The sequence below is a fragment of the Myotis daubentonii genome, chromosome 11 (genome assembly GCF_963259705.1).
Source record: "Myotis daubentonii chromosome 11, mMyoDau2.1, whole genome shotgun sequence".
Classification (NCBI taxonomy): domain Eukaryota; kingdom Metazoa; phylum Chordata; class Mammalia; order Chiroptera; family Vespertilionidae; genus Myotis; species Myotis daubentonii.
Genome location: NC_081850.1, coordinates 62909983 through 62937313, shown reverse-complemented (window position 1 = coordinate 62937313; position 27331 = coordinate 62909983). Strand labels below are relative to the sequence as shown.

General features: G+C 49.1%; 1 protein-coding gene across 8 annotated transcripts in view; it reads left to right on the top strand.

Moving 5' to 3' along the window:
* Positions 1-247: 247 nt before the first annotated feature.
* The window catches only part of PTPN3 (protein tyrosine phosphatase non-receptor type 3), a 99912-nt gene continuing 72828 nt past the window's right edge, over positions 248-27331 (top strand). For 2 of the 8 annotated variants that reach the window (XM_059657600.1, XM_059657598.1), the window contains exon 1: positions 252-462. Coding sequence is in view for 1 of the 8 variants with exons in the window: in XM_059657602.1 (XP_059513585.1) it covers positions 16917-17013 (97 nt within the window). In the remaining 7 variants the exon portion in view is untranslated. Of the gene's footprint in view, positions 463-800; positions 1006-16773; positions 17014-27331 lie in introns of those variants that run through there. The other 6 variants (XM_059657601.1, XM_059657599.1, XM_059657596.1 and 3 more) reach the window with 6 other exon arrangements.

The following is a 27331-nucleotide window of genomic DNA, read 5'->3' as shown; positions in this document are numbered from 1 at the left end:
GGATGAGCACTGGACAGCAGGACCCTCTGGACAAGACGACTCCTCATTCCACAGGTTTGTTGAGCCGACTGCTTGACATTCCTAGGTATGGAATCACTCAGGGCCGGGCACGGAGTAGGTGCCCAATGCATGGTTATGGGACGAATGTCTGCGTGCATGCGCCAGGGGACTCCGGGCTGCCCGGAACCCGGCAGCAGAGCCCGGGTGGCTGGGAGGCGCGTCCCGGCGAGACTGCCCCGGGCGGGGGCAGGGGCGGGGACGCCCCGCAGGGCAGCCCGGTGCCGGGCGCCCGCCCCCCGCCCCGCGCGCGGGCCCGTCGCGGCCAGCAGGACCGGCGGGAGCCGCCCGCGGGCGGCACTGGGCATGCTCAGACGGCGTCCAGGTCGCGCCGCGAGCGAGCGAGCTTCCGCGCCGCCCGCAAGCGCGACCTACCTGGGCGCCTGGCGCCCCCGGATGCTGCAGGTACGGCCCGGCGCGACCCCAGCGGGCCCGGGGCAGGGCGCGGGGCGACCGGGGCCGGGGTAGCGATCGGCGCCGCCCCGCCCCCACCGTTCCCAGGCGCGCGGCGAACGCGCGGGCGGGCGGGCGGACGGGTCAGCTCCGGGGTCCCGGCGCCACGTCGGGGCGGGGAGGGGGCGCCCCCGCCGCGTTCACCTGGCCGGGCTGGGGCGGGAGGGAGCCGGCCGGCCGGGTGGGGCTCGCTCCGGGCGGGCGCCCGGACGCGGCGGCGGCGGCGGGGCGTGGGCGTGGGCGTGCGCTCCGACCCGGACAGGGGCGGACACGACCGGCGGCACCGGAGGGCCCTGCGGCGCCGCGACCCAGGCCCTGGTTGCCTAGGGGGCGCCCAGCCCGTGGGGAGCCAGCCAAGCTCGGCGGCCAGACCTTCTGAGCTCCCCGGGCGAATCCGCCTCTCGGCTTTCAAAGATGGCATTTCCTGGGCCTGGCATGAACTCCAGCGCCAGTAAACCCTCCCCGTTCCGCAGGCGACGCGGGATGGTTTACCAGGTACCTGCGCGGAGACAGCTGCAGTGGGGGAGTGTATGTGAGCGCGCAGCCCGCCCCCCCCCCCCCCCGGAAATTCCCATTTGCAGCAACCTAAACTTACTGAGAAGTTGCGCTTGCCTTAAAAATTCATGGGAAGTTGAGACAACTTGACACCTGGGCTGTCCGAGGCCGTGCAAAGAGCTTGTGACTCGGACACTGGAGACCTCCGGTCAAGTTGGTCTCCCCCTTGGCCAGCTGGTGACCTTGAGCGAGTTGTCCAACCTCTCTGATCTTCAGTTTCCTCCCCTGCAGACAGCCGGTAATAATGCCCACCTCACTGGGTGGGTGGGTGGATTAAGTGGGATAAATTATGTGGAGGTGTTTGGCACTGTGCCCGACGCAGAGCAAGTGAGCAGTTGGCGTGATGCGAATTTAATTCGTTTAGAGACCCCCGTGGCTCCCATTTCACCAGGAAATTAGAATCAGGGAAGCATCTTCAGGGCCTGGTGGCAGAGTGACAGACCCCGTCTCTGTGCCCTGGAGAACTTCTGCTGAAGTCAAGGGCTTTGGAAAAACAATTTAGCGAATTGTAATTGGAGAGCATCTTCTTTAAAAGCAGTTTTATACATTCAGGAACTCCAGAAGTTGGCAGTTCGGCTGTACTTACAAAAGAGCTGTTTTGCGAGAGGATCCATTCTGTAAATGCTTAAGCAGATGATGCTTGAAAGTAAAGCCAGGTTAGGAAGATTTCTGTTCTAAAAAGCTTCTAAACTCAGCTTTTGTGATTATTTAGATGAGGGTTTCTTAACCTCATGGCTGGGGTTGGTTAATTCTTTGTTGTGAGGCCTGTTCTGTGCATTGTAGGTTACTGAGCCGCATCTCTCGTCTCTACTCATTAGATTTCAGTAGTAATCCCTCTCCCTCTGTTGTGCCAACCAGAAATGCCACCAGACATGGCCAGATGTCCCCTGGGGGGCCAATATCCTGTCTCACTTTTTAGAACCACTCCTGCTTTCTGTCATTAGCCTGTTGAAGTTGTCAGAGCATTTCACCTTATGTTTTTCCTATAATAACTAACCTTTGTATAGACTTAGAGAACTGCACAGAGTGTATCCACAATCTCAACTCACTTAATTTTTACAATTCCCCCAGGAGGCTGGTGTTATTCCCATTTTACAGATGAGGAAATTGAGGCTTTGAGCAGCGGATTACACATTATGTGGTGTAGTTGGGATGTAACTCAGGTTTCCTGATTCCATGGTCAGGTCTTGTTGTTCTGTATCAAGATGCCCTTTATTGTACTGAGATTTTTCAAATAGATAACTTTGCTGATGATTGCATCAAGATGTGAAGTAGATTGGAAGCTGGAAACCTTTCTGAGATTGACTAGTTGAACATTAACAGTAGGCTATTATCTGACAGAGAGTAGGTCGTTCTAGTTAAATATTCTAGTTTATAGCGAGCTCCCATAAACCCCACGTACAGTTAATGGAATACCAATTTGCAGAGAATTAGAGTAGAATAAAACGTGCCTCGGTACTCTGTATTGATCCTGAGTTGTCTCTGGTGATTTGCCGTCTCTTAAAATGGACTCCTGTATGCAAATTAGACATTAGCCGGGGAATGTAAAAGGTCAAGTTACTGAAGTCATATCTGAGTGGCGGAGGCATTCTGCTCAGCCAGCATGTATTAGTCAAGCTGCTTCTGTATGGCAGATGCCGTGCCGGGGTTGGGAGATGCAGAGTTGGCCAGTAGACCCCAGTGAATCCAGGGTTTTTAAGGAGAGGCCAGGTCAGATACATAGCAGGCCCACAGGAACAGCTTGGGGCAGGAGAAAGAGCCTAAATTAACACAGAGTTAAATGCAGGGCCCCACTCTGCCTCACCACTCCTGTCTCTGAGCCCTCCTTTCTGCATTTTATCAGAGAGGCGTCCTGGTAGCTTTTCACTTTCTCACTCAAGTGTCAGGACCCTGGTTAGAGACACATCTTATTCCTCACAGGAGTTGGGGTTCCCAGCTGGTAATTGGTCTCAGCAGATGGACTGTGGACTGTGAACGGGGAGATTTCACGTACATTGTTTAATTTCAGCGTCCTCCCTGTCCCCGTTTTGCAGATAAGGAACCTGTGCTAGCAAAGGCAGTGTGCGTCTAGGAGCAAGAGGGACGAATTTTGACCTTTTGAACCTTCGTTTCAGGCCCATGAAGGATTCCGTTTTCTAAGATGAACAACCCACCAGAGGGGCTCAGCTTTGGGGATTGGAGGGAACAGGAAGACATGGCACCCTACCTCCCCACCCCAGCCCCAGGGTTTGTGGCACGTTGGGAGGGAACCAGCAATGTGTGGAGAGTGCCTATTGACCATAATCCCAGTGCTCACCTTCCTTCCGCCAGACAGTGGTTCCTGGACAGCAGGGCCAGTCCCTCTTCACCTCTTCCCGGGGTCTGTTGCAGGGGCTAGAACGCCCAAGGAACTCCGTGCTTGCCATGGCATTGACGGGCTGGTGGGGGCTGGGCAGCCTGCGGGTGTTCTTCCCAAGCCTCAGCTCTTCTTACCAGCTCTATTAGAGACAGGACAGGACAGGACCTCGTCAGTGTCCGTCCTGCTCTGGTTTGGGTCCCGGCATCCGCAGCCTCCGTTCTCACAGGTGTCTCCTTTCATCTGCCTCAGGGGGGACTAAAGGGAGTGCTTGGTAGGCGCCTGGCTGAAATCTGACCTGGTGATGGGTTCCCAACCTAGAGAGTTGCATCACACAGCGTCCAGTTGTGCCTCCAGTGAAGACCAGCTGTGAGCACAGATTTAACAGCAAATTCAGACATTTATTGAGTCTATTAGAGGCCCGATGCATGACATTCGTGTAAGGGGCTCGGCCCCCGCCACGGTGGTGGCTACCTACCTCAGACCCCGCCACCGCAACGGCTGCCTCGCCCCTTGAAGCCCCAGCTTCGTCTGGAAGGTCACCTGGAAGGACATCCGGAAGGACGTCCAGTCTAATTAGCATATTACACTTTTATTATTATAGATAGTATATGTCGGGCAATAGGGTTACAGAGATGAAATTTGAACCCCTGTTTTGGAAGGACTCATGGTGGAGTTGGGAAGACTGACCTGTGTGTTATCTGTCTGTCTGTCTGTCTATCTATCCATCTATCTATCTGATAACTACTTTACAAGAGGGTAAATCAAATACAAAGAGACCAGTGGAGGTGGCTACTCATTCTGATGGGCATCAGGGAACATCATAGGGAGTCACTGGCATTTGAATTCAGCCTTGAAGGTAGAAAAAGATGGTACTCAGGGCAGACAGAACAGCAGATGTAAAGACTCAGAGGCATGAAGAGACCTTGTGTGTCTCAGGAGTGGTGACTCTTCCCCTTCTGAGCGTGCTTAATGCAGGACCCACCTCCTGCAGTTAGGGTACTCTCCCATCCCTGTAGGGGGCCTGGCTTCACTCCACCCAGGGCTCAGTGCCCATTCCCCTTTTTTTCCTCGGAGAGGAGTGGTGCCTCTGGCTTGACTTCAAGGTAGGAGCACCTTCTGCCTGGGATGCCTCTGGGTTTAGTTATTCAATACTGATAGAGCGTTTACTGGCTGCAGGCACTGCTCCTGAGGCTTTCCAAATATTAACTCATTCATTTAATCCTCTGTGAGTAGCAGCCGCTTGGTAGGTAGGTCAGGGCAGAGCTCCTCTCCCCAGCCTGTGCCCCTCTGTGGGTGTTGCTCCGATTGCGGTACACCTTCTCCTGGCTCACTTCATTGTTGTGCCAGAAAACAGAGAGTTGAGAGCCAGTGCTGATGACCGCAGATTTTTATCCCTGACCCCGTGTCCTTCAGGGGACCAGCAGGGCTCCCTGACTACATTTTCTGAACTAAGATTGGGAACTGTAGTCTGAAAAAGAATGTTTGTGCGGCTTTTTTGTGAAAGAGGAGGGAGGCCTGGGAGGTGTTGTTTGGATACTGAGAGAGTGGAATTTTTGAGACATTTTGATGGTTTATGTGGAAAGTTAGGACAGAGGATTTGAAATTGGAATAGCCCTGGAAAATTCAGGTCCTATGATTTACTGTCAGGATACACAAGCTTTTAGTAAATATTTAAGCACTGTGTAGCTTGGAGTGAATTTTTTGTACTTTTTTTGTACTGAGCCCATTGGAGCCTCAAAAGGGGGTAAACAGTACCTTTTAGTCCCAGAATCTTGCAAATTCCCACAAGCCCCAGTTTACAGATGGGGTGAGAAAACTGAGGCTCAGAGAGAGGATGTCACTACCCAAAGGGCACATTGCTGGTAAGTAGGACATCCAGATTTGAACCCAAGTCTGTCCCTAGATAAGTCCTTTAACTGTGAAATGAGGATAATAGAACCTATGTCCTTTAAATTGACCATTTTAAAGGAGCTAATGACTGAAAACCTACTGAGGCAGAACTTGGCACAAAAAAGGGTCCCCTCCCTTGTGGTCAGGGACCTGACTCTTCGGACAAGCACTTTGTTTGGTGCTGAGAATGGCTGTGGGCGAGTCATGGCCCCTCCCAGGGCAGGGCTACCGGTCCTAGCTCTTAGCGCAGAAGGGATGTTCCAAGGGGCAGGATCCAGGGCCAGAAAGGGGCGGTGGCCAGCTGGATGCTATGTTGATGAAAGGCACTGGTCTGGCTTTGAGAGCAGGATGTGAAGACCTGGCCCCTGTACCCCGCTTCCCTCAGGTGAGTCAGCCTCAGTGTAGACCTGAGGTTTTTAGTAAGAGAGGCAGAAACCAGCTCTGGCCCTAATCACGGGTGGGCTGGGAGAGGGGAGGATGACAGCCTGGATCCAGGCCTTGCCTGCTGTTTCCCCCCGCCCCCTCCCCTTCCCTCCCCTTCCCTCCCCTGACCTGGTGATCAAATTTATGGTTGTTGGAGAAAATTAAAAATTAAATGTCAGGAAGCAAAAGGAAAATCGGAGGCTGTGAGAGCCGGGAGCCTTCTCCCCTCCTCAGTTCACTCATGCTTTGGGGCTTTGCTCCCTGATTACCTTCCCTCACCTTCCTGAGTTGGGTAAACCTGGCTCTATACACGCGCATGCCACCATCTGTCTCCTCTTACAGAGCTTTTCACAGGTGCAGTTTTGCAGTTAATTAGTATAATTATTAGTACCTGTCTCCCAGCTGCACTGTGAACTCTGTGAAGTCTTTCTTAAAAAGAAAAATTTCTGAGACTTACTGTTTTCTTTTTTATTCTTATTTTGACCTAATTCAGACACAGAAAAGTTCCAAAAATAGAACAAAGAACTCCCATATACTCTTCACCCAGATTCCCCGAATGGCACCATTTTATCACATTCATCTATCTTTCTCTCTACATAGGTTTTTTACGTAGGTGTTTTTCCTGGACCATTTAAGGATTGGTTATAGACACTTCTGTATATTTTCTAAAAATGATGACATTCTCCTATATAACTATAGTACAGTTTTTAGAATCAAGACATCAATATTGATACAATACTATAATCTATAGAACTTATTCAGGTTTTGCCAGCTGTCTCGATAGTATCCTTTATCACAAAGAAAAGCCCAGATCATGGGTCGCATATGGTTGTCATGTCTCTTTATTCTTTAATCTGGACAGTTCCTCAGCCTTTCTTTGTCCTTTATGACCTTGACATTTTTGGTGAGTGCAGGCCAGTGGTTTTGTAGAATGCCCCTCAATTTGAGAGCGTTTAACTCACTATTGTGTCCCCAGCACCCCTGAGACATCAAATGCACTCAGTGAGTATTTGTTGCCTGAAGAGACCATAAGGTGGAAGGAAAAAGCAGGTTTTCTAGTTTCCCCCACTCCCAGTCTTTTCCTTACTGAGGGATGTTATTTAGTTGCGATCATAGTATACATAGATTCAAATCCTGCTGTTTTTATAACACAGCTTTCCCCCCAAAAGAGAGAGAGACTTCCGCAGGGAATAGTGAGCCTGCTGTCCGCACAGGCATGCAAGCAAACACTGGGTGATTGCATGGGCTGCTGGAGAGGAGAATGGAACATTTAATGAGGGGTGAGAGACTCAGCCTGGAGTTCCCTCCCAGTGCTAACCTGCCTTCTCTAACTGGGACTTGAACTTTGCTGGCCTAGGGGCCCAAGAATAGAGTGACTATAACTCATCATCTGAACCAGAACATTTTGAGAATAAAAGGGGCGGCTATTAATAATTGCATCTAGCCAACTAGCCTCAGCTGGGACTACCCTAGCAAATGAGGGTGTGTGGTCACTCTGTCCACAGGTGACTTTGAGGTTGGAGGTCAGTGTAATGCCGGTGGACTTGATCCAGCATCTGGAAGGGTTCAGGAATCTGGAGAAGGCACTGTGTGTAGATTAAATGAGAGTCCAGAGACAAACAAGTTTGAAAGGCATTAGGGGGCCAGAGGAGCTTGACTAAAGAAACCAAGTTCTCTTTGTCTCAGGACCCCTTGCTTTTTATTAACACAAATTGTCCTAAGGCAAGGTAGATATACACATCAAAGGGTAGGGTGAGTATACAGAATCCATTGTCAGATTGGGGAAAAACTGCCTACGGCTGTTCAGGTGTTTGGCCAATAGGAGGCAATAACATGTAGATTAAGATGCCCTTAGCTGTCAGGCAGCAAGCAGTCATTTATGCATCCTTTTCAGGTTTGGGGAAATGCCTTCAGCCACCTCCAGATGTTCAGCCCTGCTGACATGCTGGAATTGGCTTCCGGCATCAGTGCAGGCAAATTAGCCTGGAAACGCCCCTAGCACTAGGAATCCTCTACCTGGATAAAGACAGAACTTACCTCCTTGACATTGCTGGCCCAGTCCATGTCCGTGGCTCGGGTCCCCCCTGGTTGCACCTCCGTTGGCATGCTTTCCTCCTGCTTCACCAGCCGTCTGTCAGCCCTCCTTTACCTGTTCCTTCCTGCCACATGACTGCCAGAGCCTGCAATGTCACTTATGTATCCAGGCTGGAGGGAAGAGGGAGGGGGTTTGGGATAGATGCACAAGGGGGACAAACAAGCCAGCTGAGCCATTCTCACTGACCAAATTCTAATGAAATGTGAGAGCCAGGGTGTGCAGGTGAGGTGGGGTCGAAGACTAGAGGGGTCAGTGTGGTTTGGTACTTTAACCCATTTTCTTCCTCGCAAAAAAATACCATCCCTGACTTCCCAGGTTAAAAAATATTACAGGATGCCCTAACTGATTTGGCTCAGTGGATGGAGCGTCGCCGGCCTGCGGGCTGAAGCGTCCCAGGTTCGATTCCGGTCAAGGGCATGTACCTTGGTTGCGGGCACATCCCCAGTGGGGGGTGTGCAGGAGGCAGCTGATCGATGTTTCTCTCTCATCGATGTTTCTGACTCTCTGTCCCTCTCCCTTCCTCTCTGTACAAAGTCAATAAAATATATTAAAAAAAATTACAGGATGAAAATGGGCATGTACATTTTTCCGGGGCGTCGCAGTCATGTGGCCTCACAAACGCAATCCAGGCAGTACCGTATTTTTATAACTAGGCATCGGTGGCTTTAAGGGGAAAGCCGGTTCGTGAAGGAGAGTTCTAGTTCTTCAAGTGCAAGACACTAGCACTGGCTGAACTTGGGAAAGGTTTTCTAGTTAACTGTTATATTCTGTTTGACTGGTTAAAATGTTCTTTCCTATCCCAAAGCTCAGCTATGTAAAAGCATTTAGTTTCTGGTCATTTCTTTCAGGACAGAAAGAATCACACAGTGTCAGAACTGGAAAGGGCCTCAGAAGAGCCTTTCCGAGCTCGATTTTACATTTGGGGAAACTGAGGCCCTGCAGGGCTGTGGCACACGCCAGGGCACACAGGTAGTCACAGAGCAGGGACTGGTACCCGTGTTGTACAGTTTCAAGCCCCCAGGTCTCAGGCGTGTTTCCTAGATCTCATCTAAGGAAGTTTATTAGATTGACTATATTTCTGTAACTTTGTTAATAATGTGCATTGGCGTTTCTCTAACTATAGAAATGAATTGTGTTGACGTTGAAGCAGTTATGCATTTCTTGCTCTCTTATGTAGAAGTTGCTAGGCTGATTTTGTTCATATAGGAAAGATATGAACTTTTCTGTTGGATTTCTGTGTTCTCTACTAGTGTTTCTCGAACTTTGCCACATCAGAATCACGTGTGAAAACACGGGCTGCTAGGTCACGCCCCCAGAGTTTCTGACTTCTGTGGGTCTGAATCAAACTCCCTGGTGGGACCTGAAAATTTGCATTACCAACAAGCTCCCGGGTATGGCTGCTGGTCCAGAGACCAGGGACCATGCTTTGAGGACCTCTGCCCCAGGCATAGTGACAGTTTCAGACTGTGCTCTGTGCTTTGCAGCCGGCTAAGTCCTCCCTGCATTGCACCTCCCTGTTACTCCCACACCACCCAACCTAACCGTCTCACTCTTTCCAGGTCTCCTACCTGTTGTCCTCGCCTCTCCAGATAACCCACCGCCTGTGGCCCTGAGATGCTCAGAGCCTCCTCACCTTTACCCCTCCTCCTTCATTTTCTGGCTCCTCTTCTTCCTTCCTTTCCTCCAGTCTGAAAAAATGAGTGTCTCTGGCTCAAGCTTACTGTTGAAGACTGTCGTCCCCTCACCTTGGGAGAAAACTTCTCCAAGCCTACCCTTCTCTTTCACTGCCCAGGAATAGTCTGCCTTTGCTGAAGAGGATTGGCTGTCACCTCTCTGGACACAGACATACTGTTCAATTCCAGGCGTCCAGATTTCCTATACCTGTAATGAAAGACGTAATTATTTTTTAAATGTGGCAAAATACACATAATGTAAAGTTTACCCTCTTCATCATCTGTAAGTGTACAGTTCATGGCATTACGTATAGTCAAAGTGTCGTGCTGCCATCACCCTCGTGCAGCCACCACCTCTCTTCATCTTGCAAAACTGAAATCCTATGTGTATCGCCTCCCCCTGACCCTCTGCACATCCCAAACAGAGCTCAGCACCTTCTTCCTTCAAAACACTCTCTCCTGAAGTCTTCGCTGAGAAACCGCAGGCCACACTTCACTCACCCCCACACCTGTCCTGGACAGATCTGCCTGGGAAATCCCTCCCCCAGCCCGCCCCTCCTCCCCACCTCCTGACACTGGGAGAGCTCCTGAGCGAGTCCCCCTAGAAAATGCCCAGGCTGAGCTGTGGTCACAGCCCAGACAAGGCCCCAGCAGCCAGGGGCACACATCTGTCTTCAGAGCCCTCACCACACTGAGAGGTGATTGTTCACGCATCTCTCTGACAAGCCTGTGCGGTCCCGCGGCTGAGGCCGGGGACCTGAGATAGCCTCTTACCTCTGACCCCCGCCCCCGCCATGGAGCTGCCTGCAGTTGGTTCTCATTAAATGCCTGGGGCGTCAGAGAGAAGGGTAAATACAGACTGTTCACGAAGGAAGAATGTGTAAAGCCCTGTGACTAAAAGACAGCACGGAGAGCCAACCACTGAGTCGGTGTGTCTGGGAGGGTGTTGGTGTAGAGGGGAAGATGGTTTGAGGAGTCAGCAGAGCCTCAAGTGAAAATGCCAAGATGGACTTCAGAGGTGGAGGGGGAACCCCACAGGGGCGAGTGCTGCGATGGGACTCGGGCATCAGCGTTGAGGAGCGAGAGTTGGGCTGGCGTTCTCTGAAGGGGTGGGGGGTTCAGCAGGGATATGGGGATATCGGTCAAGAAACCATGTGGTCTAAGGTCGGAGGGCAAAGCTGCTTTTCGCTGCTGCTTTCAGGAGAGGACAGGTGCCCAGATTTAGGCAGATTGAGGATGAAGAATTCTTAGCTTCACGAGGCTTGGTGGAGCCAGCAGATTGGGGCCCCGTGAGCTGGGACTGTCAGCTCCCTGAATGTCAGTGCCCTGTGAGGTGGGGTCGCTTCATTTTCCCGAGGAGGAAGTGGAGTCTCAGAGAGGTCGGTAACTTGCCCAGGGCCACAGCTGGGAAGTGGAGGAGTCAGGCCAGGACTGGGGTCTGGGGGCCAGAAAGTGTCAGGCAGGGCATCCCAGCCTTGGAGCAGGGTTTCCAGAGAGGAGTGACTGCAGGTGTGGTAACAAGGTTAGTGCTGTGGCAGGGTCGGGAGGGCGGTTGGCGTCAGGTTCTGGGGGCAAGAGGGAGGAAGAGGAAGCAGGGTCAGGGGACAGAGACACCTGTTACACACCTGGGCACCAGGAAAGTGTCAGGTAACAGCATTTTTAGAAATTCTGTCAATTTGACTTTCTTAACTCATTATTGCTCATAGACAGTTTAGGAAATACAGAAAGGTGGAAAGGATAGAAAAACAACTATGTTTTTATGGTCTTGCGAGTTCCCCTATACTTCTGTTATAGGTATGGGCATACTGTACATAAAGTTGTATAACCAGCCTTTTTGATGTGCTGTTCTCATCACTTCCATGTCATCATGAAGTCTTCACGGACACCCTGTGCCTATTTTGTGACTTACTTACCTGGCCCTCTGAAGTTGGAAATCCTCTTTTTTCTTAGTTGTAATTTTCAATGTGACAGATGTCTCTGGGAGGAAAATCTTTGCCAATAAAAGTGACGGTAGGTTCCTAGGAGTGGAGTTACTGATCAGTCCGCCTCCCGCACAGCTGGAGTGATGCGCTGTTAGGAGCTCGGACACAGCCTTCTGAAAGCTGTTGGTTCATTCGTTTGTGTGTGCAGGTCACAAGCGTTTATGAAGGGCCTGTGGGGAGAAACCCCATTCTCTGAGGCCAGGTCAGCAGAGTGTCCGCTGCCAGCATCTCGGGCTGACGGACGTGTAGGAGTGTTTTGTCACCCACGTGTCTCAGGCCCAGGAGCCTGGGACAGCCCTGGGCCTCTGCAGGGGCCAGACAGTGCTCACCTGTGAGTTTGGAGCCACCTGCCTTCCCCTCGGTAAGGATTAGTGATAGGGTACTTACCGAGAGTGGTGTCCCCGACTTTATTTTTTTGTTGTTGTTGTTAATTCTCACCCGAGGATATTTTTCTATTGATTTTTAGCAAGTGGAAGGGAGGAGGAGAGAGAGAAACATCAATATGAGAGAGACACATTGATTGATTGCCTCCTGAAAGTGCCTCCACCAGGACCAGGAATTGAGCCTAGACTGAGGTACACACCCTTGACCAGAATCAAACCTGAGACCCTGAAGTCCTCTGGCCAACACTCTATCCACTGAGCCAATCCGGCTAGGGCCCCCATTTTATCCTTTTAATGCATGCATCCCACAGGGGCTTATTGAGCACCTCCTGTTGGCTAGGCTCTGTTCCCCTTGCTAGGGATACGGCAGTTAAATAATAAAAGTCCCTGTGCTCAGGGAATTTCATTCTAGTGAGAGTTAGGGACATGGGGATTGAGAGGAGGAGGAGGAAGGGGAGGGGGACGGGGAGGAGGAGGGGGAGGAGGAGGAGGAGGAGGAGGAACGGGAGGAGGACGGGGAGGAGGAGAGCAGTAAACAAATCTGTGATATGTCTGATGATGGTAGCTGCTAAGGAGAAAAGAGAGTAGGGGAGATAAGGAGTGATGGGAAGGCCTTGCTGGGCAGACTCATGAATAAAGTCGGGGAGAGCCAGGCGGAGGATGGGGAAGGGTGTCCAGCCAGAGGAACAGGTGCGCACACCTGAGGTGGGAATGAGGAACAGGATGGGGGCAGTGTGGCTGGAGCAGAGAGTGGGTGTGGTGCTACGTGAGGCGGGCAGGATAAGATCTAGGACCCAGGGGTCATTTTTTTGTTAGGAGCCAGAGAGCCACTCCTACCGTGTGAAGGAATTCAGACTAATCTCATGGATTTTTTGTTGCTTATCTGCACTGTGTTTGGTGGGGAAAGCCCGGGATCTAGGAAGTCAGTGCCTCCATCCGCCCTTCAGGGTCCTCCTCTGTGCAATGAGGGACTTGACCTAGGAAACTGGGAAGGACATGTTGAGCTTTGCAGGGCTGGGGCCTCTGCCCTGTCGTTAGTTAAGTGTGCTAGTTAGATCTTGGATCATTTGTGTTTAAGTCAGCGGTTCTCAACCTGTGGGTCGCGACCCCTTTGGGGGTCGAACGACCCTTTCACAGGGGTCACCTAAGACCATTGTAAAACACATATATAATTACATATTGTTTTTGTGATTAATCACTATGCTTTAATTATGTTCAATTTGTAACAATGAAAATACATCCTGCATATCAGATATTTACATTACGATTCATAACAGTAGCAAAATTACAGTTATGAAGTAGCAATGAAAATAATTTTATGGTGGGGGTCACCACAACATGAGGAACTGTATTAAAGGGTCGCAGCATTTGGAAGGTTGAGAACCACTGGTTTAAGTGCTAGGAGTGTGTGAATACAATTGTTGATATATAGCATTTAGTTCTTAGTATGTGTGTTTATCGAATCAGATTTACTATTTTAAACTATAGAGTCAGCCAGTTGGTCTTGTAGCTGGGTGGAGGGTGGGGAGTGGAGTTTATCCACTCAGTGGTTTGTCCACTCAACCATCCATTTATCCCAGTTAATTATTGAGTACCTGCTGGGTAGGCACTGGGCTGGCTGCCTACACCATAGTGGTGATTTTTAAAAGGCCCAGACCCTGTCTTCATGAAGTTCATGATCTAGTGCAGGGATGCTACCTAGCTCTGCCAGAGGGTCACAGTGGGGAGGTGACCCTGGTCAGAAAAAACAGGGCAGCCCCTCCCACACGTCATATACACAAATTAACACAAAATGGATCCATTGCCTAAATATAAACACTAAAGCCTTAAAACCCTTATGAAAAAAAAAACATAGGGATAAATCTTCATGACCTTGGATTTAGCAATGGATTCTTGGGTATGACAACAAAAGCACAGGCAACTAAGGAAAAATAGAAACATTGGACTTCATCAAAATTAAGAACTTTTGTGCATTAAAGGATGTTATCAAGAAAGTGAAAAGGCAATGTACAGAATAGGAGAAAATATTTGCAAATCATATGCTGATGATGGTTTAACATCCAGAATGTTTAAAGAACTCCCATAACTCAACAACCCAAATTAAAATAACCCAATAAAAAAATGGGCAGAGGACCTAAATAGGTATTTCTTTGAGGATCTGCAGATGGCCCATAAGCACATGAAAAGATGCTCAACATCACTGGTCACTAGGGAAATGCAAATCAAAACCACAGTGATAGATCACTTCACACCTACTCAGATGTCTGTCAGGAAAAAGGAAGGAAGTATTGGTGAAGATGTGGAGAAATTGGAACCCTCTGACGTCGCTGGTGGGAATATAACATGGTGCAGCTTCTGTAGAAAAGTTTGGTGGTTCCTCAAAAAGCTTAACATATAATCACCATATGACGCAGCAGTTCTCCTGGATAGACACCCAAAAGAACTGAAAACAGGCTCAAACAGACGCCTGTACAGCCGTGTTCATCGCAGCACTATTCATAGTAGCCCATGGTAGAAAGAATCCCAGTGCCCAACAGATGGATAGCCGAATGTGGTCTATCCATACAATGGCCTGTGATTCATCCTTAACACGGGATGAAGTTCTGACACATGCTACAACATGGATGGACCTTGAAGACATTAGGCTGTGTGAACTAAGCCAGACACAAAAGAACAAACATTATATAACGCCACTTACATGAACTATCTAGAATAGGCACATTCATAGGCACAGGAAGTAGAGGTTGCCAGAGGTTGGGGGAGGGAGGGAACAAGGAGTTATTGCTTAATGGGTACAGAGTTTCTATGAAAAAGTTTTGGAAGTAGATGGTGGTGATGGTTGCACAACATTGGGAATGTAACTAAAGCTCACTGAATTGTACACTTAAAAATGGTGAAAATGACAAAATTTATGTTCTGTTTGTTTTGCCACAATGAAAAAGACCAGAGCAGGTAGTGCAATGTCTGGGAGGAGATTGACTGCTAGGAGCCCCTGGGTGTGTGGGTTCTGCTGAGCCAGGTCACCTCGGGTGTGGTCCTTGCAGTCTTTAGCCAGGTTCTCTCTCCTGATGTGGGAGTTCAGTGAGATGACAAGTGCCTTCCCATCCCCTTTCATTTCTTCCTCCGTGTACAGAGAGCATTCTGCCTGGTAAGAAAAAGAGAAAACAGCACACCTGGAGGTTTCCCCCAAATCACCGGTGACCTGTTCATCTGCTTTGCCATTTTCCTCCAGGCGGTGGTCTGCCCCCTCTTTGGTGCTTCTGCCCTAAAGCAGGGCTCCCCTGGGCCGCACTTCACTGACACCTGTGCCTGCCCTTGGTCACATGCTCCCGCCCCCTCTGGGTTTACTGTGGGTTCTTTTGGAAGTCTGGGCCATGCTAATTAGCAGTCATCCGAACACCCAGCCATGCCTATGATTCCACTGGGTAGGATATTGTAAAACCATAAGGACAAATACCAGGGAAGTGTTTGAACTACCTGGACAAATGTTTGGTGGTGGGATAATGGGAAAGAGTGGGCTGTGTGATTGGAGAGACATTACAAATTTAACTTTTAAAAAATTGCACCCCAAACAAACAAGAGAGTGTGTTGGTCTTATCTGATGTGTGGCAGCCGGTCTGCTGGGCTGCCCTCTCCTTCCCCTGCAGGGTTTGTCATCTTTGGGGGGTGGGGGCGGGGTAGGTGAGGGCGGTCAGAGCCAATTTGTTTTTACTGCCCTGGAGGTAGATTTCCCATGGCCATTGAAACTCTCAAGGTCTAGATCAGCGGTTCTCAACCTGTGGGTCGCGACCCCTTTGGAGGTCGAACGACCCTTTCACAGGGGTCGCCTAAGACCATCGGAAACACATATATAATTACATACTGTTTTTGTGATTAATCACTATGCTTTAATTATGTTCAATTTGTAACAATGAAAATACATCCTGCATATCAGGTATTTACATTACGATTCATAACAGTAGCAAAATTACAGTTACGAAGTAGCAATGAAAATAATTTTATGGTTGCGGGTCACCACAACATGAGGAACTGTATTAAAGGGTCGCGGCGTTAGGAAGGTTGAGAACCACTGGTCTAGATGCTGTGAGGCTGTCCTCGGTCCTCCTGGAGACCCAGGCTCCTCCACACCCAGGATGCCCCCAGCTTATCAGTGCCCCAGTCCCCTGGCTGACATGAGATTCTTGGCTCAGGGCCAGCACATCACCCTGAAGGTGAGCAAGCAAAGGTGTGGTTGAGCTCAAGTTCATTGAGAAGCCCGGCCTCTGAGGCCGTTGTGCACCTGGGCCTCCATCAGGAGTCTTTGTGGTTCAGAGATGCCTGGGGCTGGTGCAGTAGAAGGGGCTGGGACTGGGGCTGGAAGGAGAGTTCTGAGCCAGTCAAGGGGTAGGAAAGGGCCCAGCCCATACCAGTACACGAGGCCAAAGCTGACCTCAGGAAATGAGGCTGCCCACTCCCGCTCTCCAGCTGTTAATAATTAGCCCAGTGTGGCAGCCTGTGGAGCTGGGAGAGCCTTTACACGTCATGTGCACTTACTCCAGCCCACGCCTTATGCAACGGTAAGAGGAAGTCATTTACGAGGTTTCCCCGATTCTGAAAGAGGTGTGTTCACAATGCCAGGGTGCTTGGGATGTACTTTTTCTTTAAAGTTTATGAAATACCTGTTAAACCCATTGTCGTCTTAGAACAGAGGGAATGTGGTAATACATACCCCAGTCGTGACTCGGTTTCCTGTAGTTGCAGAATGAATTAGGGAGAAAAAGGGTTTCCTGGACCATTTCTCCCGGAAGAGGAAATTCACCGGCTTGTGAACTGTGGGGAGTGTCTGAAGATTATCTCAGAGGGTGAGGATATACTTACAGTCAGTAAATTAGAGACAGTGGTGATTAAGTGGGGCCCTTTCCCCTGAGTGAATCACTTTCCTCCGAGTCATATGAACCGTTGGACTCAGTGGGCAGGTGTGCGATGCAATGTCTTGCACTGAGCTTGGGAGCATAGCCTCATTTGGAGGCTGACTGTGGGACTTGAGCATGGTTCTCTGAGTCTGCCAATAATCTACCCGTCTGTAAAATGGGTACAGCAATGCTGCCCTCCAGACCCAGTCAGAATGAGTCGAGCCCGGGAGTAATGGATGCGAAAGTATTTGGAAAACTCCGAAGCCCTGTAGGTAAGACCCTTGGTTGCTTCTCAGGACAGGAAGCCTGGGGATGGGCGCAGGCCAGGGACTAGGCCTGAGGTGGGTGGAAAGGGTGGTAATACAGTCAGACTTCATAGCAGCTGGTGTAGAGCAAGTGTCTGCCGTGGGCCAGGCCCTCTGCTGGGTTAGGTATAAGGTCACTGCTCCTCAGGATGACTTACGGATGAGTAGACTGAGACTTAGAGAGTGAATTTGCCCACGGTCATATCTGCCGGGATGCAGTGGAGCAGGGACTGGCACCCGGGTCTGGTTGGTTCCTTCAGGCCTCGGATGGGCCCTGGTTTGCTGAGACCCCTGGTCTGGCCAGCTGAGTGCCCCTGGAGATCGAGAAGTGGGTAGCCTCTGTCCCTGTTCCCATCTCCCAGCACATGGAAGGCCTTGGGACAAATAAGTGCGCCAAAGGCAGCAACAAGAGATTATTTTCGTCCGATTGTTCCTAAAAACTGTTACTCTCATTCCCATTTTGGTGTGCCTTTCTACGTCTTTCCCAGAGTTCGTGCGGTTTCCTCTCCTTAGTTTCCTGACCCCATCTCACCAAGACCTAAAGCCCTGGGAACCTTGGTAGGCGGCACAAAAATACATTTTTATCTTGGTTTGGAGAGGCCCTGGCAGGGTTACCCTACCTGGTCTAACCCGAGATGGCCCCTCAGATGAAAGCCTTGCAGGCAGGGGATTTTGACGCTGGGAGGACCCTTAGGCTCTCCGCTGGGAAACCCAGCGGAAAAGCAATGGGGTGGTGACTGCCCAGGTCACTTGGCTGATCCTCGACAAATAGGGTGATGCTTTGGTGGGGAGGGGTGGGAGGGTGTTTTTCTGTGTTTCCTTGAGATAGCATGATGGCGACGGCTGCCAGCGGTGCGGATTGGGTTTCTCTGGCCAGGCTGCCGCCGACTTCAGACTCCTTGGCAGGCTCAGAGCTGGCGGGATGGTCCACTTGTGAGATTCCAGCTTCTTGGCTGGGATGCACTGCGATTAGCACATCTCAAACCTTTCAAAGTGACGTTAGCCGTTTTTTGAAGACTTCTGCTGCTCTGAGCTAGCCGTGCAGGGGTGGGGACTGGAGCCTAAGATAGAAATATCATGGACTGACACCCAAATGGGCGTGTCTCTGCCCCGAGGGCAAATATTAGCACAGTGTTTTTGTAAAGTTTATGCAACTGGATTCACATCCCTGCAGAGTAAATTTATTCCATCCTGTTTTCCAGTCTATTTGGGCCTAGTAGAACTGTTCAGAGGGAGAATGGAAAGAGTTTAATAGCTTAATTTTAGGTAGAAACTGCTCGGTAGAAAACGTATTTATTCCATTGTCTATATTTTGAGCTTGGTGTATTGCTCTCTGTGTATTTGTGTTATTTTGCCTCCTATTTCATGATTTGATGGGCCACTTAGTTTCTTTTCCAAGACTGAGGTATGAGGGATCTGTTTAGAATTATTTCCCAGGAGAAATCCATGTAAGATCATCCAAATTTGAGTAGTGCATGTAGGGCTGACATGTACAGAAATTAAACTTGGGGGCTGTTGAAAAAAACTCATGATAGAATCTTGGCCCCGGACGCTCAGAGTTCATCTGACCCTTGCAGTTTTACCCAGGTTCTCTGCTTGGTTACCTCGATATTGATGGGGGGCTCCCTCTCTCCCAAGGCTGCCCCTTCCATGTTTGTGCAGCCTTGACTGTTCAGAAACTCTTCCTTCTGTTTCATTTCTTCTTCAAACCCTTGAAACCTTGGGCTCTAAAACAATCAGTCTAATGATCATAGTAAGAGTAAGTACCCTTGATTGGGCCCTGCTAGGTGCCGGTTAATTTGCATAGGTATTATCTTCAGTGCTTAAAACAACCTTGGAAAGCAGAGAAAATGTCCCCCCTTTTATTGACAAGGAAACCGAGTCTCAGAGAGGGTGAGTGATCTCGGCAAGTTCACACAGCTTAACAAGTGGCTGAGCTGGGCTTCCAGCCTAAGTCTCTGCCAGATGTCACCCCTACCGGCCTTCCCAGGGCCTCACAACCATGTCCTGACTCCTCTTGTGTGTCATAGCCCCTTGGATTTTTGAAGAACTTAATCTCTTCCCGGAGATTTCCCTGGGATTTCAGTTATTCCTCAGACACCCCTACCAGATCTGTTTCCGTGGAGCTTCTAAAATGCCCCGGTTTCTCCTCCTGTCTGTGCACACACAGTGTCATTTCTGGACTGCACTGCCTCGGCCTGGCCCATTTCCCTTGGTCCTGCAAGATCCCCCAGGAAGCCTTTGTGATCTGGGCCCTGCCCCACCCCACCCCAGTCAGGAGCCTCCCCCTGTTCCGCTGGCACGTGGGCGTTTATTCCCTCAGAACTTAGACTCCAGCACCTCTGCCCTCCCACCCCTCCCCAGTTTCTGGCCGGGCACCCAGCAGGTGCCCAGTCAATGAATACTAAGTGGCCCGGAGCTCCCTCACTAGTGTGCTATCGAAGACTAAAATAATCACCCACAAGATCGATGAGTCTGTGAAATTGTAGCCCTCCAGTTGGGCCGGGAACTTGGCCGGTGGCGCGGAGGCTGTGGGGCCGCTTGTCTGCTGCTGAGTCCTGGAAGGCATTCTCCTCAGCATGGTTTGGTTCCGTTCCCCCTGCGGCTGGCCGGTGTCGCCTTTTCCTCCCAGGAGACCAGCTCGCTGGCCTCTACAGTTTCTGGGTTCACCAAGTCGGCAGGTCATGGGAGAAGTTTACCAGGCACCGTTCAACGACATACTTGGGGGGAGGCCGAGTCACAGCCCTTCTCATTTCTACAGTCCACACAACACAAGCTGCCGGACGTGTACACGTGCGTGCGAGAGACTGTCCTAGCACTGCACCATGATAACCTTTACTGAAACATCAAAACAAAACAGAACCTTAAAAATCGAATTTAAATTAATCTCGTGGCCCTAGCTGGTTTGACTCCGTGGATAGAGCGTCAGCCTGTGGACTGAAGGGTCCTGGGTTCGATTCCAGACAAGGGCACATACCTCGGTTGCAGGCTCGATCCTCGGCCCTGGTTGGAAGGCATCCAATCGATGTGTCTCTCTCACATCGATGTTTCTCTCCCCCTCCTTCCCACTCGCTCTAAAAAATCAATGGAAAAATAATATCCTCTGGTGAGAATTAACAGCAGCAAAAATCTCATGAAAATATTGTTAAAAGTTAGGAGAGTGGTCACCTCTAGGGGGAAGTGTCGTATTTGAAAAGGGCCATGAGGGGGTCCCTGCCAGGCTTCTTGAGAGCCATGCTCTTAGAATTTGTGCTTTTCCCCTCTTGTGATCCTTTGGGAAAAAAAGCAGGGGGTGGGGGGTGGGGGAGGCGATGACTTAATTTAATATACTCACAAGTTTAACACGTGAGTTTCCTGGTGTCTTTGGAGTGGAGTGTGTTTTTAAGTTACCTTGCTTCCCATCCCAACCCTGAAAACTCAGCTCATGGAACATAAGAGGTTGGTTTCTCTTTATAGCAACATTACCTCTTTCCAGAAACTGCCTGCAACTCCCACAGCATTCTTTATCTTGCCCTTCAGGGAGCTTACAGCTACTTCTTGTTATCCTCCCAGTATCAAGTATAACTTTTATTTTGTTAGTTTTGCAAGTGCCCTGGTGTCGAACCTATAAATAAACCCCACTCCATAACAAGAAAACTATTTGACATTTTGACGTTGAATGAGAGCAAGAGTGCTAATTACGGGTCTCTGTTTGAGGAAGGTAACCCTACACATTACTCCACCCAGCTTCCTGGGGGGCTACAGTTGGAGACCTACTCCCTGAACAAATTATAGGATTTGTGGAACAAATGATTTGATTCCAATATTGTACTTCTGGAGTATTAGGATTAATAATTGCAAGATAATTTTAGGATTGAGCTGTGTTATTAAAATGACTGTGTGAGCATTTTCTCCCCTTTGGTGGAAAATAATGTGAAGTCAGAGTTAAAACCTTTCATAAGTGCATTCACGGAAGCATTTTTATAAATAAAAGGTATTAAGTACTTTTACACACACACACACACATTAAAAATAAGTCTTGTGCATCAGTATTTCCATAGTTGGTTGGGATTATTGTATTCATTAGCAAGCTTTAAGCTTTAAAGATGTTATTTAAAAATTAATCTTTTGGTTTATAGGCTCAGGACAAATTAGTTTATTGGCTTTACCGTTGAATTAGAAATAAATGTGAAAATGCCTTCCTTAATGAATTGACATTTTTTCCAATTTAGGAATTATTCACTAGTGATGTTTACATTATAAGCTAGTTTTTAAAATAAGTATATTTATCTTTGTTATGCAGTGTTGTACCTTGGAAATTAAAAAAGTCAATTAAGTGGAAAAATGGCAGAAGGTAGTATTGATAAATTTATGAAAACATAGTCATGAGGGAAATTAAACTTCATGTACCAGTTGAATGGTAAGTTGCTTATCAGCTGCACATAATTTAAAATTAATAAAGTGGAATCGAATTTATGGAAATGTTTTCTAAAATATAGGGGCATTTCACAAATGAAAGCTGAAATCACGAATTTTTCATTCGTTGGGCTGAGTTTCATTAATAACATTTGCAAAGCCTAATGAATCATACAAAATGCATACATCTCTTTTCCTTTTATTTCTTTTCTTCCCTGTGACAATCATACGTAGTCCAGTCTGGCCCATGTCTGAGGAAGTGTGCATAACAAAGGCACTGCAGTCTCTTTTTTTAAATATAACATGGATATTATGAATCGTTCAGAATTGCTGTCTGTGAGAGAGGCAAACTAATTTGAAGGAACAAGCCAAGACATCTGGTTATGTAATATCCAGTGAGAGAATCCTTTCTGAAATGACATTATGTTCGCTTTGCTTTCTTCCTGTTATAACAACAGTGCTGATCAGGGCACTGACATACAGACTGCAGAGTCTGTCCCTGCAGCGCTCCGGGAAGTGCTTGCTGTGGAAGTTGTAGAAACTGTGCAGCCCCGCGATCAACTGGTAACACGGGCAGGAACACTGACATAAGATGCTGACCTCCCCGAGCCCCTGGCTGTGGGCTCAGACGGTCAAAACCCAAAGGAACTCTGGAGATCATCGCCTGGTTGAGTGTTTTCCACGGTGCCAGGTGCTTAGACCCCCTGCATCCCAGTCCTCTGCAGGTGCTCATTAAACATGCAACTTCCATATGACAGTTAATGCAAGGCAAGGTCCTGGTTTGGAGCCTGGATCCAAAGGACAGAAATAAAAGATGCCATCAGAACCATGTGCAAGATTTTAATACGGATTGTATATTACATAAGTGCTTTATCAGTGATGTTTGTGCTGTGGTTACAAGCTGTCTTTGTTCTTGGGAGATACATGTTAAGATAACTATAGTTTTCAAGTGTTCCATTAAAAGCCTAGGGTAGGAATGCAGGAGAGAGAAAGAGAGAAGCATAGGTGGCAAAATAAAAACAGTTGAATCCAGACCAAGGGGCGTGGGGAGTTCTGTTTTTCTTGCAGCTTTTCCATAAGCTCAAAAATTCCTTAAGTTTGAAAATGCGATTTCCTGGGTCCTTACCAAACCAGAATCTCCATGGGTGGTGCCAAGAATCTGTGTTTTAACAAGCTTCCCCCAGATGATTCTTAACTACTGAAGTTTCATTTAAGTCTCTGGTTAAAAAGAAAGTCTCATTTTAACCACTCTTCTGTAGCGGCTTAATAACGTGTACATTCCTACACCTTGATCTAATCTTAATCTAGTGCTTGATAAAGGATCAATCCCCATCCAGATGTTTGTAAATCTTTTTTTTTTATTATTAGTTAAGGTATTACAAATGTATCCTCATCCCTCCCATTAACCCCCCAAAACTGTAAATCTTATCTTTAGAACGGACTGCCCTGCTTTCTTCAGAGAAGTTTAAGGACCACATAGGCTTGGCCTTAAAACAGACCAGAACTAGAAGCTGCCGGGTGTGAGGTACGCGCAGCAATCCCGAAGTGTGGCTTATGTTCTCCTGTCGGTATGCAGTCAAGCCTCGATTGATGGGAGTGATTTTTAGGGCGTTGGTTTGCCCACGGAAGACTTGGTTAACCAACCCATAAAGCAGCACAGTTACTCTGTGTTTACAGTGAAGAGGAGAAAGCAATATTGGTATTATATTAGCAGCTAAACAAGTAAAGCATTGTTATTAGATATTGGTGCCTGACGGGAAGCACACTTAACTTGATGAGTCATCCGTCTCACATGGCTGGTTGTACACGAGTGTTTATTAGTTCTGTTTGCTAGAGATGTCCCTCTCCGGCTGATCGGGTATCTGCTGGGGCTCCTAACAACAACAACAAAAAGAAGAGAGCTCTTCTGAGTTCACTGGGGAAGAAGAGTTGGGGAAAGGGAGAAGGGACTCGAGCTACAGAGGAGGACTTATATATTGTGAGAGAGGTTTTTTGAAAAAAATTGGGACTGTGATCAGATAGAAGGGAGCAAAGCTGACATGTTTCCTTTGAAGAAGGGTCAGTGAGAGGTGGCGTGATTTCCTCTGCTGGCCACTAGGTGGTAGCATTGGCCCAGATCAGCTTGATGATTCAGGTAGTAGAGAGGTACCTGTGGCTCATGTGCACTGTTTACTCACAAATTAGGTGTTTCTATCAGGACTGCTTGCTTCCTTTCATTCCTTTTTAACTGACACTTTATTCGAGTCAAGGGGTCTAAGTTCTTGTTTATTTTTTAAGGGTATGCAATCACCCTAACGCTTTCTTTTAAAATGATCAAAATGGAGCTGCTTTCTACCTTTCTCTAATGGAGAAGCATGTGCTCTGCTTCCTTGTTTGTGTCTGTGGTCATGGGCTTGTGCAAGAACACAGTTCCCCGGATTAGCATGTAGGCCCTTAGGAAATAGAGCATCACCTCTCCCCTGGTCTTGGCTCCAGGGCAGATGAAGAGCCCGGAGGGAACAGTGGTTAAGCTGTGTGACCCAATTCTGAGCACCAGGGTGTTTATTAGTTCTGTTTGCTAGAGATGTCCCTCTCCGGCTGATCGGGTATCTGCTGCGGCACCGTGCTACTGTCGCTTCTGGCTCCGTTGAGTTTGTAGAGAAGTTCCAGAATCTACCTCATATCTACGACGACTCTCTTTTAACTTTAGCAGGTTGCCTTTATTTAAACAAATAGAACTTTAAGAATTAGAACATTTTATACATTTGTAAGGTATTTTTAAGTCAGGCTTGCCTACAAAATACAGACTTTACAGTCAGCACCCGATGGCATTAGAAGCTTGGTATCCTATATAATAAGAGAGGAATGTGCTAATTAGCCGTTACACCCGTAATGACCAAGCGCATCACAGCCAGATCACGGATCCGCAGGAGGATGGGCCAGCGAGGTACAAGTGGGCTGCAGAGAGCTACAGGAGGGGGCAGGGCAGCAAGCTATGAGGGTGGGGAAGGAGGGAGGGGGTTGAGGGGAGCTACAGGAGGGCGGGGCAGTGGGCAGAGAGCTACAGGAGGGTGGCAGTGGCCTACTGGCACACGGATTCGTGCGCAGGGCTACTAGTTATTAATAAAATGTCTTTTATTGAGTACCTGGTATGTGTCCCACTTAATTTGATTGGCTCTCTGTTTTAGCTGTGTGGGTACTTTACACGTCTAGCCCTCAACGCTCACTGTACCTATGGGGGTCAGCTGGGCACAGAGTGAGATGTGGCCTCTTTTCTGTTTTGCAAGTAGAATCTTTGATAAAAACTATAGTTACAGTAGAACCTCTATTCTTACAGGGCAGCACAGATTCGTAACTATTTGCTTTTTGAAAAAGTACGGGCAGAGCAAGCTTGGCTCCCATGTTGATAAATGCATCAGCTGCAGCTGCAGTCATTTGTGGTGGGAGAGGCCAGAGTGTTCCTGGTCGGGTTGTGGCTTTGTTTGGAATTAAGAGGCTTATAAAGGAAGCCATAGAAACCCAAGGGCCGCAATTGCTGTGCTACAGGAAACAGGGCGGTTAGTCAGCACCCATTGTCCGGACTGGATTGTTTAAGATGCCATTTCAAGACAATCTGAAAACACTTCATGGCTTGATTGTGTGGTTATTTGTTATCAGGCCTCCTCTTATCAAGGTCTGCCTTAGGAACAAGGGCGGGAAGGACATTTCTGCTACTTTTGTGAAGTGCCTACTTATGACTTGTCATTAAGTGCCATTCCAACCCCTTTATGGAACAGGGGCTGATGTGAGGAGGACAAAGTGTGTCTGTTCTGGGTTGCCGGTTTACCGTATTCTGTCAGCTGGCTACCTGCCTATGCTGGGCAGCACCATTCACTATGGTTCAGTTCAGAAGACCCGCTGGTACCCACGCTGGTGCGAGCGGTAGGGGGTCTCAGGTGAGGAGCGGCTTGAAAATCAGTGCCTGCGGGGGTCCTTCCATCCAGGTGACTTTCATTTGGCAGCTCCTATTTGAAATCACCTCTGGGTTTCTTTCTGTGTCACGGTGTGGTTCTGATTCGCTCTGTTTTCGCTGTTCTGAGGACCTGCCTGGTTCCCACAAGTGGCCCCACCATGCATGGCCCAGATTCTGCAGAGCCTGTATTCTCAGTCTGACCATGGGCAGCACGCCGCGAGGCACCCGGAACCCCACTCCTCTAGCCCTTGACTCTCAGGCCCTCCCTTTGAGAGCTTCCCAAAGGGAATGCCATTCTGGGCCCCACCCCCGGATGCTGAATCACCATCTATGGATGGGGCCAGGACAGGCATATTTTATAAAAGCTCCCCCATGGGGGGGGGGGCGGAAGGCGGGGGGTGGGGTGGGGTGGGGAGGACGACTCTGATGTGCACCTCCCACTAATAGTTCTATTGTATCTTTAAAAAAACGTCCTAACCCACCTGAAATTCTTAGAAAAGGACTAAACAATAAATTTGGCGTCTTAAATTCAGCGTGGTTAAGGCATTATGGAACAGAAGACATTTGTTGTCGTTGGATAACTTTTGGTATTACTCAGAAAATGCATCCCTGCTCCTGTGACATTTGCATTGGAAATGGCAAGGTGGAGGTGGTGGGGTGGGTGGAATTTTGCAAGTTTTAGAACAAGTTTCCTTCCCCTGCTGGTCCCAGGAATTTTTTTTTTTTATTATTAACACAGAGATCCCCTACTCCTCCCTGCAGGAGAATGGAGGTTCACCTGGAGCTCCTTAAACAGGATGAGGGATCCCTGCACCCTCTCTCTGGGATGTATCTTCGACTCGGCTTCCATTCCTTTGTGCTTTCAGCTCCTGCAGCGGAGCCGTGATCTGTGGCTCCCCGAGGCTTGATTCTGCTTTGTCCTCATCCCTCCCTGGCTACTGATTCCCAGCTCCGGCCCTGCCCTGACATTGGTGCTGCTTTTCCAGTTATCTGTGGCCTGCCCTCCCAGGGTGGACCCCAGGTCAGCAGCCCCAGCATCATCTGGGAGACCAAGAAATGCAGGCGTTAGGGCCCCGCCCAGGCCTGCTTGAATCTGAGCCTACGTCTTAAGCTCCCCAGCGTGAGGAGCCCGGTCTGCGGGACAGCCCCGTGTGCATTCTGCGTGAAGCCCCGACCCCATCCTTCTTCCTGCCTGCTCCCACCAGCACACGTTGGTCGATCATGTTGAGCCGCTGTTTATCCACACTGTAACTCTTGGCTTCATTTTTTTTTTATCTCATTCTGCCTTTCAGTCATTGATTCATTCAGACATTCATTGATTGCCTCCCAGAGCTAAGTGTTGGAGATACAGTGAGCAAAATCAGACCTGGTTCCTACCCTCACGGAGCTCACTCTAAGAGGGAGGAGTAAATGTTAAAGAATCGCATCATCCTTATATAATAAAAGGCTAATATGCAAATTGTCCCCTCGACAGGGGGTTCGACTGGGAGTTCGACCAGGGGGCCCTCCCTGGTTGGCCTCTGCCCCCAGCTGGCCCCACTCCTGATCACCCCCACCCCTCACCCCGATGGGGGACGGGCCCGCCAACTGCCCACAGCCCCTCCCCCGGCCAGCCCGGCCCAATCAGTGCACAAATTCGTGCGCCGGGCCTCTAGTTAGTTATAAATGTGAAATTATGATGAGCGCTGTAGAGGAGAGCCTATAACACAAGTGAGTGGTCAGGGACAGCAGGAAGGCTTCCATGCGGAGGTGATGCGGCACTGAGCACTGAGGTGTGAGTAGCAGTTATTCACGCACAAAGCAGGAACAGCTTTCAGGCAGAAGGAACAGCATGGGCAGAGGCCCCTTGCATTACAGAGAGTTTGTGGAGAATTAATAAAAAGGAACATTAAATTGCTCTTAGGTCCTTCATCGTTAGCTGCTCTTCTGCCCAACCTTGTCAGATTTACACCTTCTTCA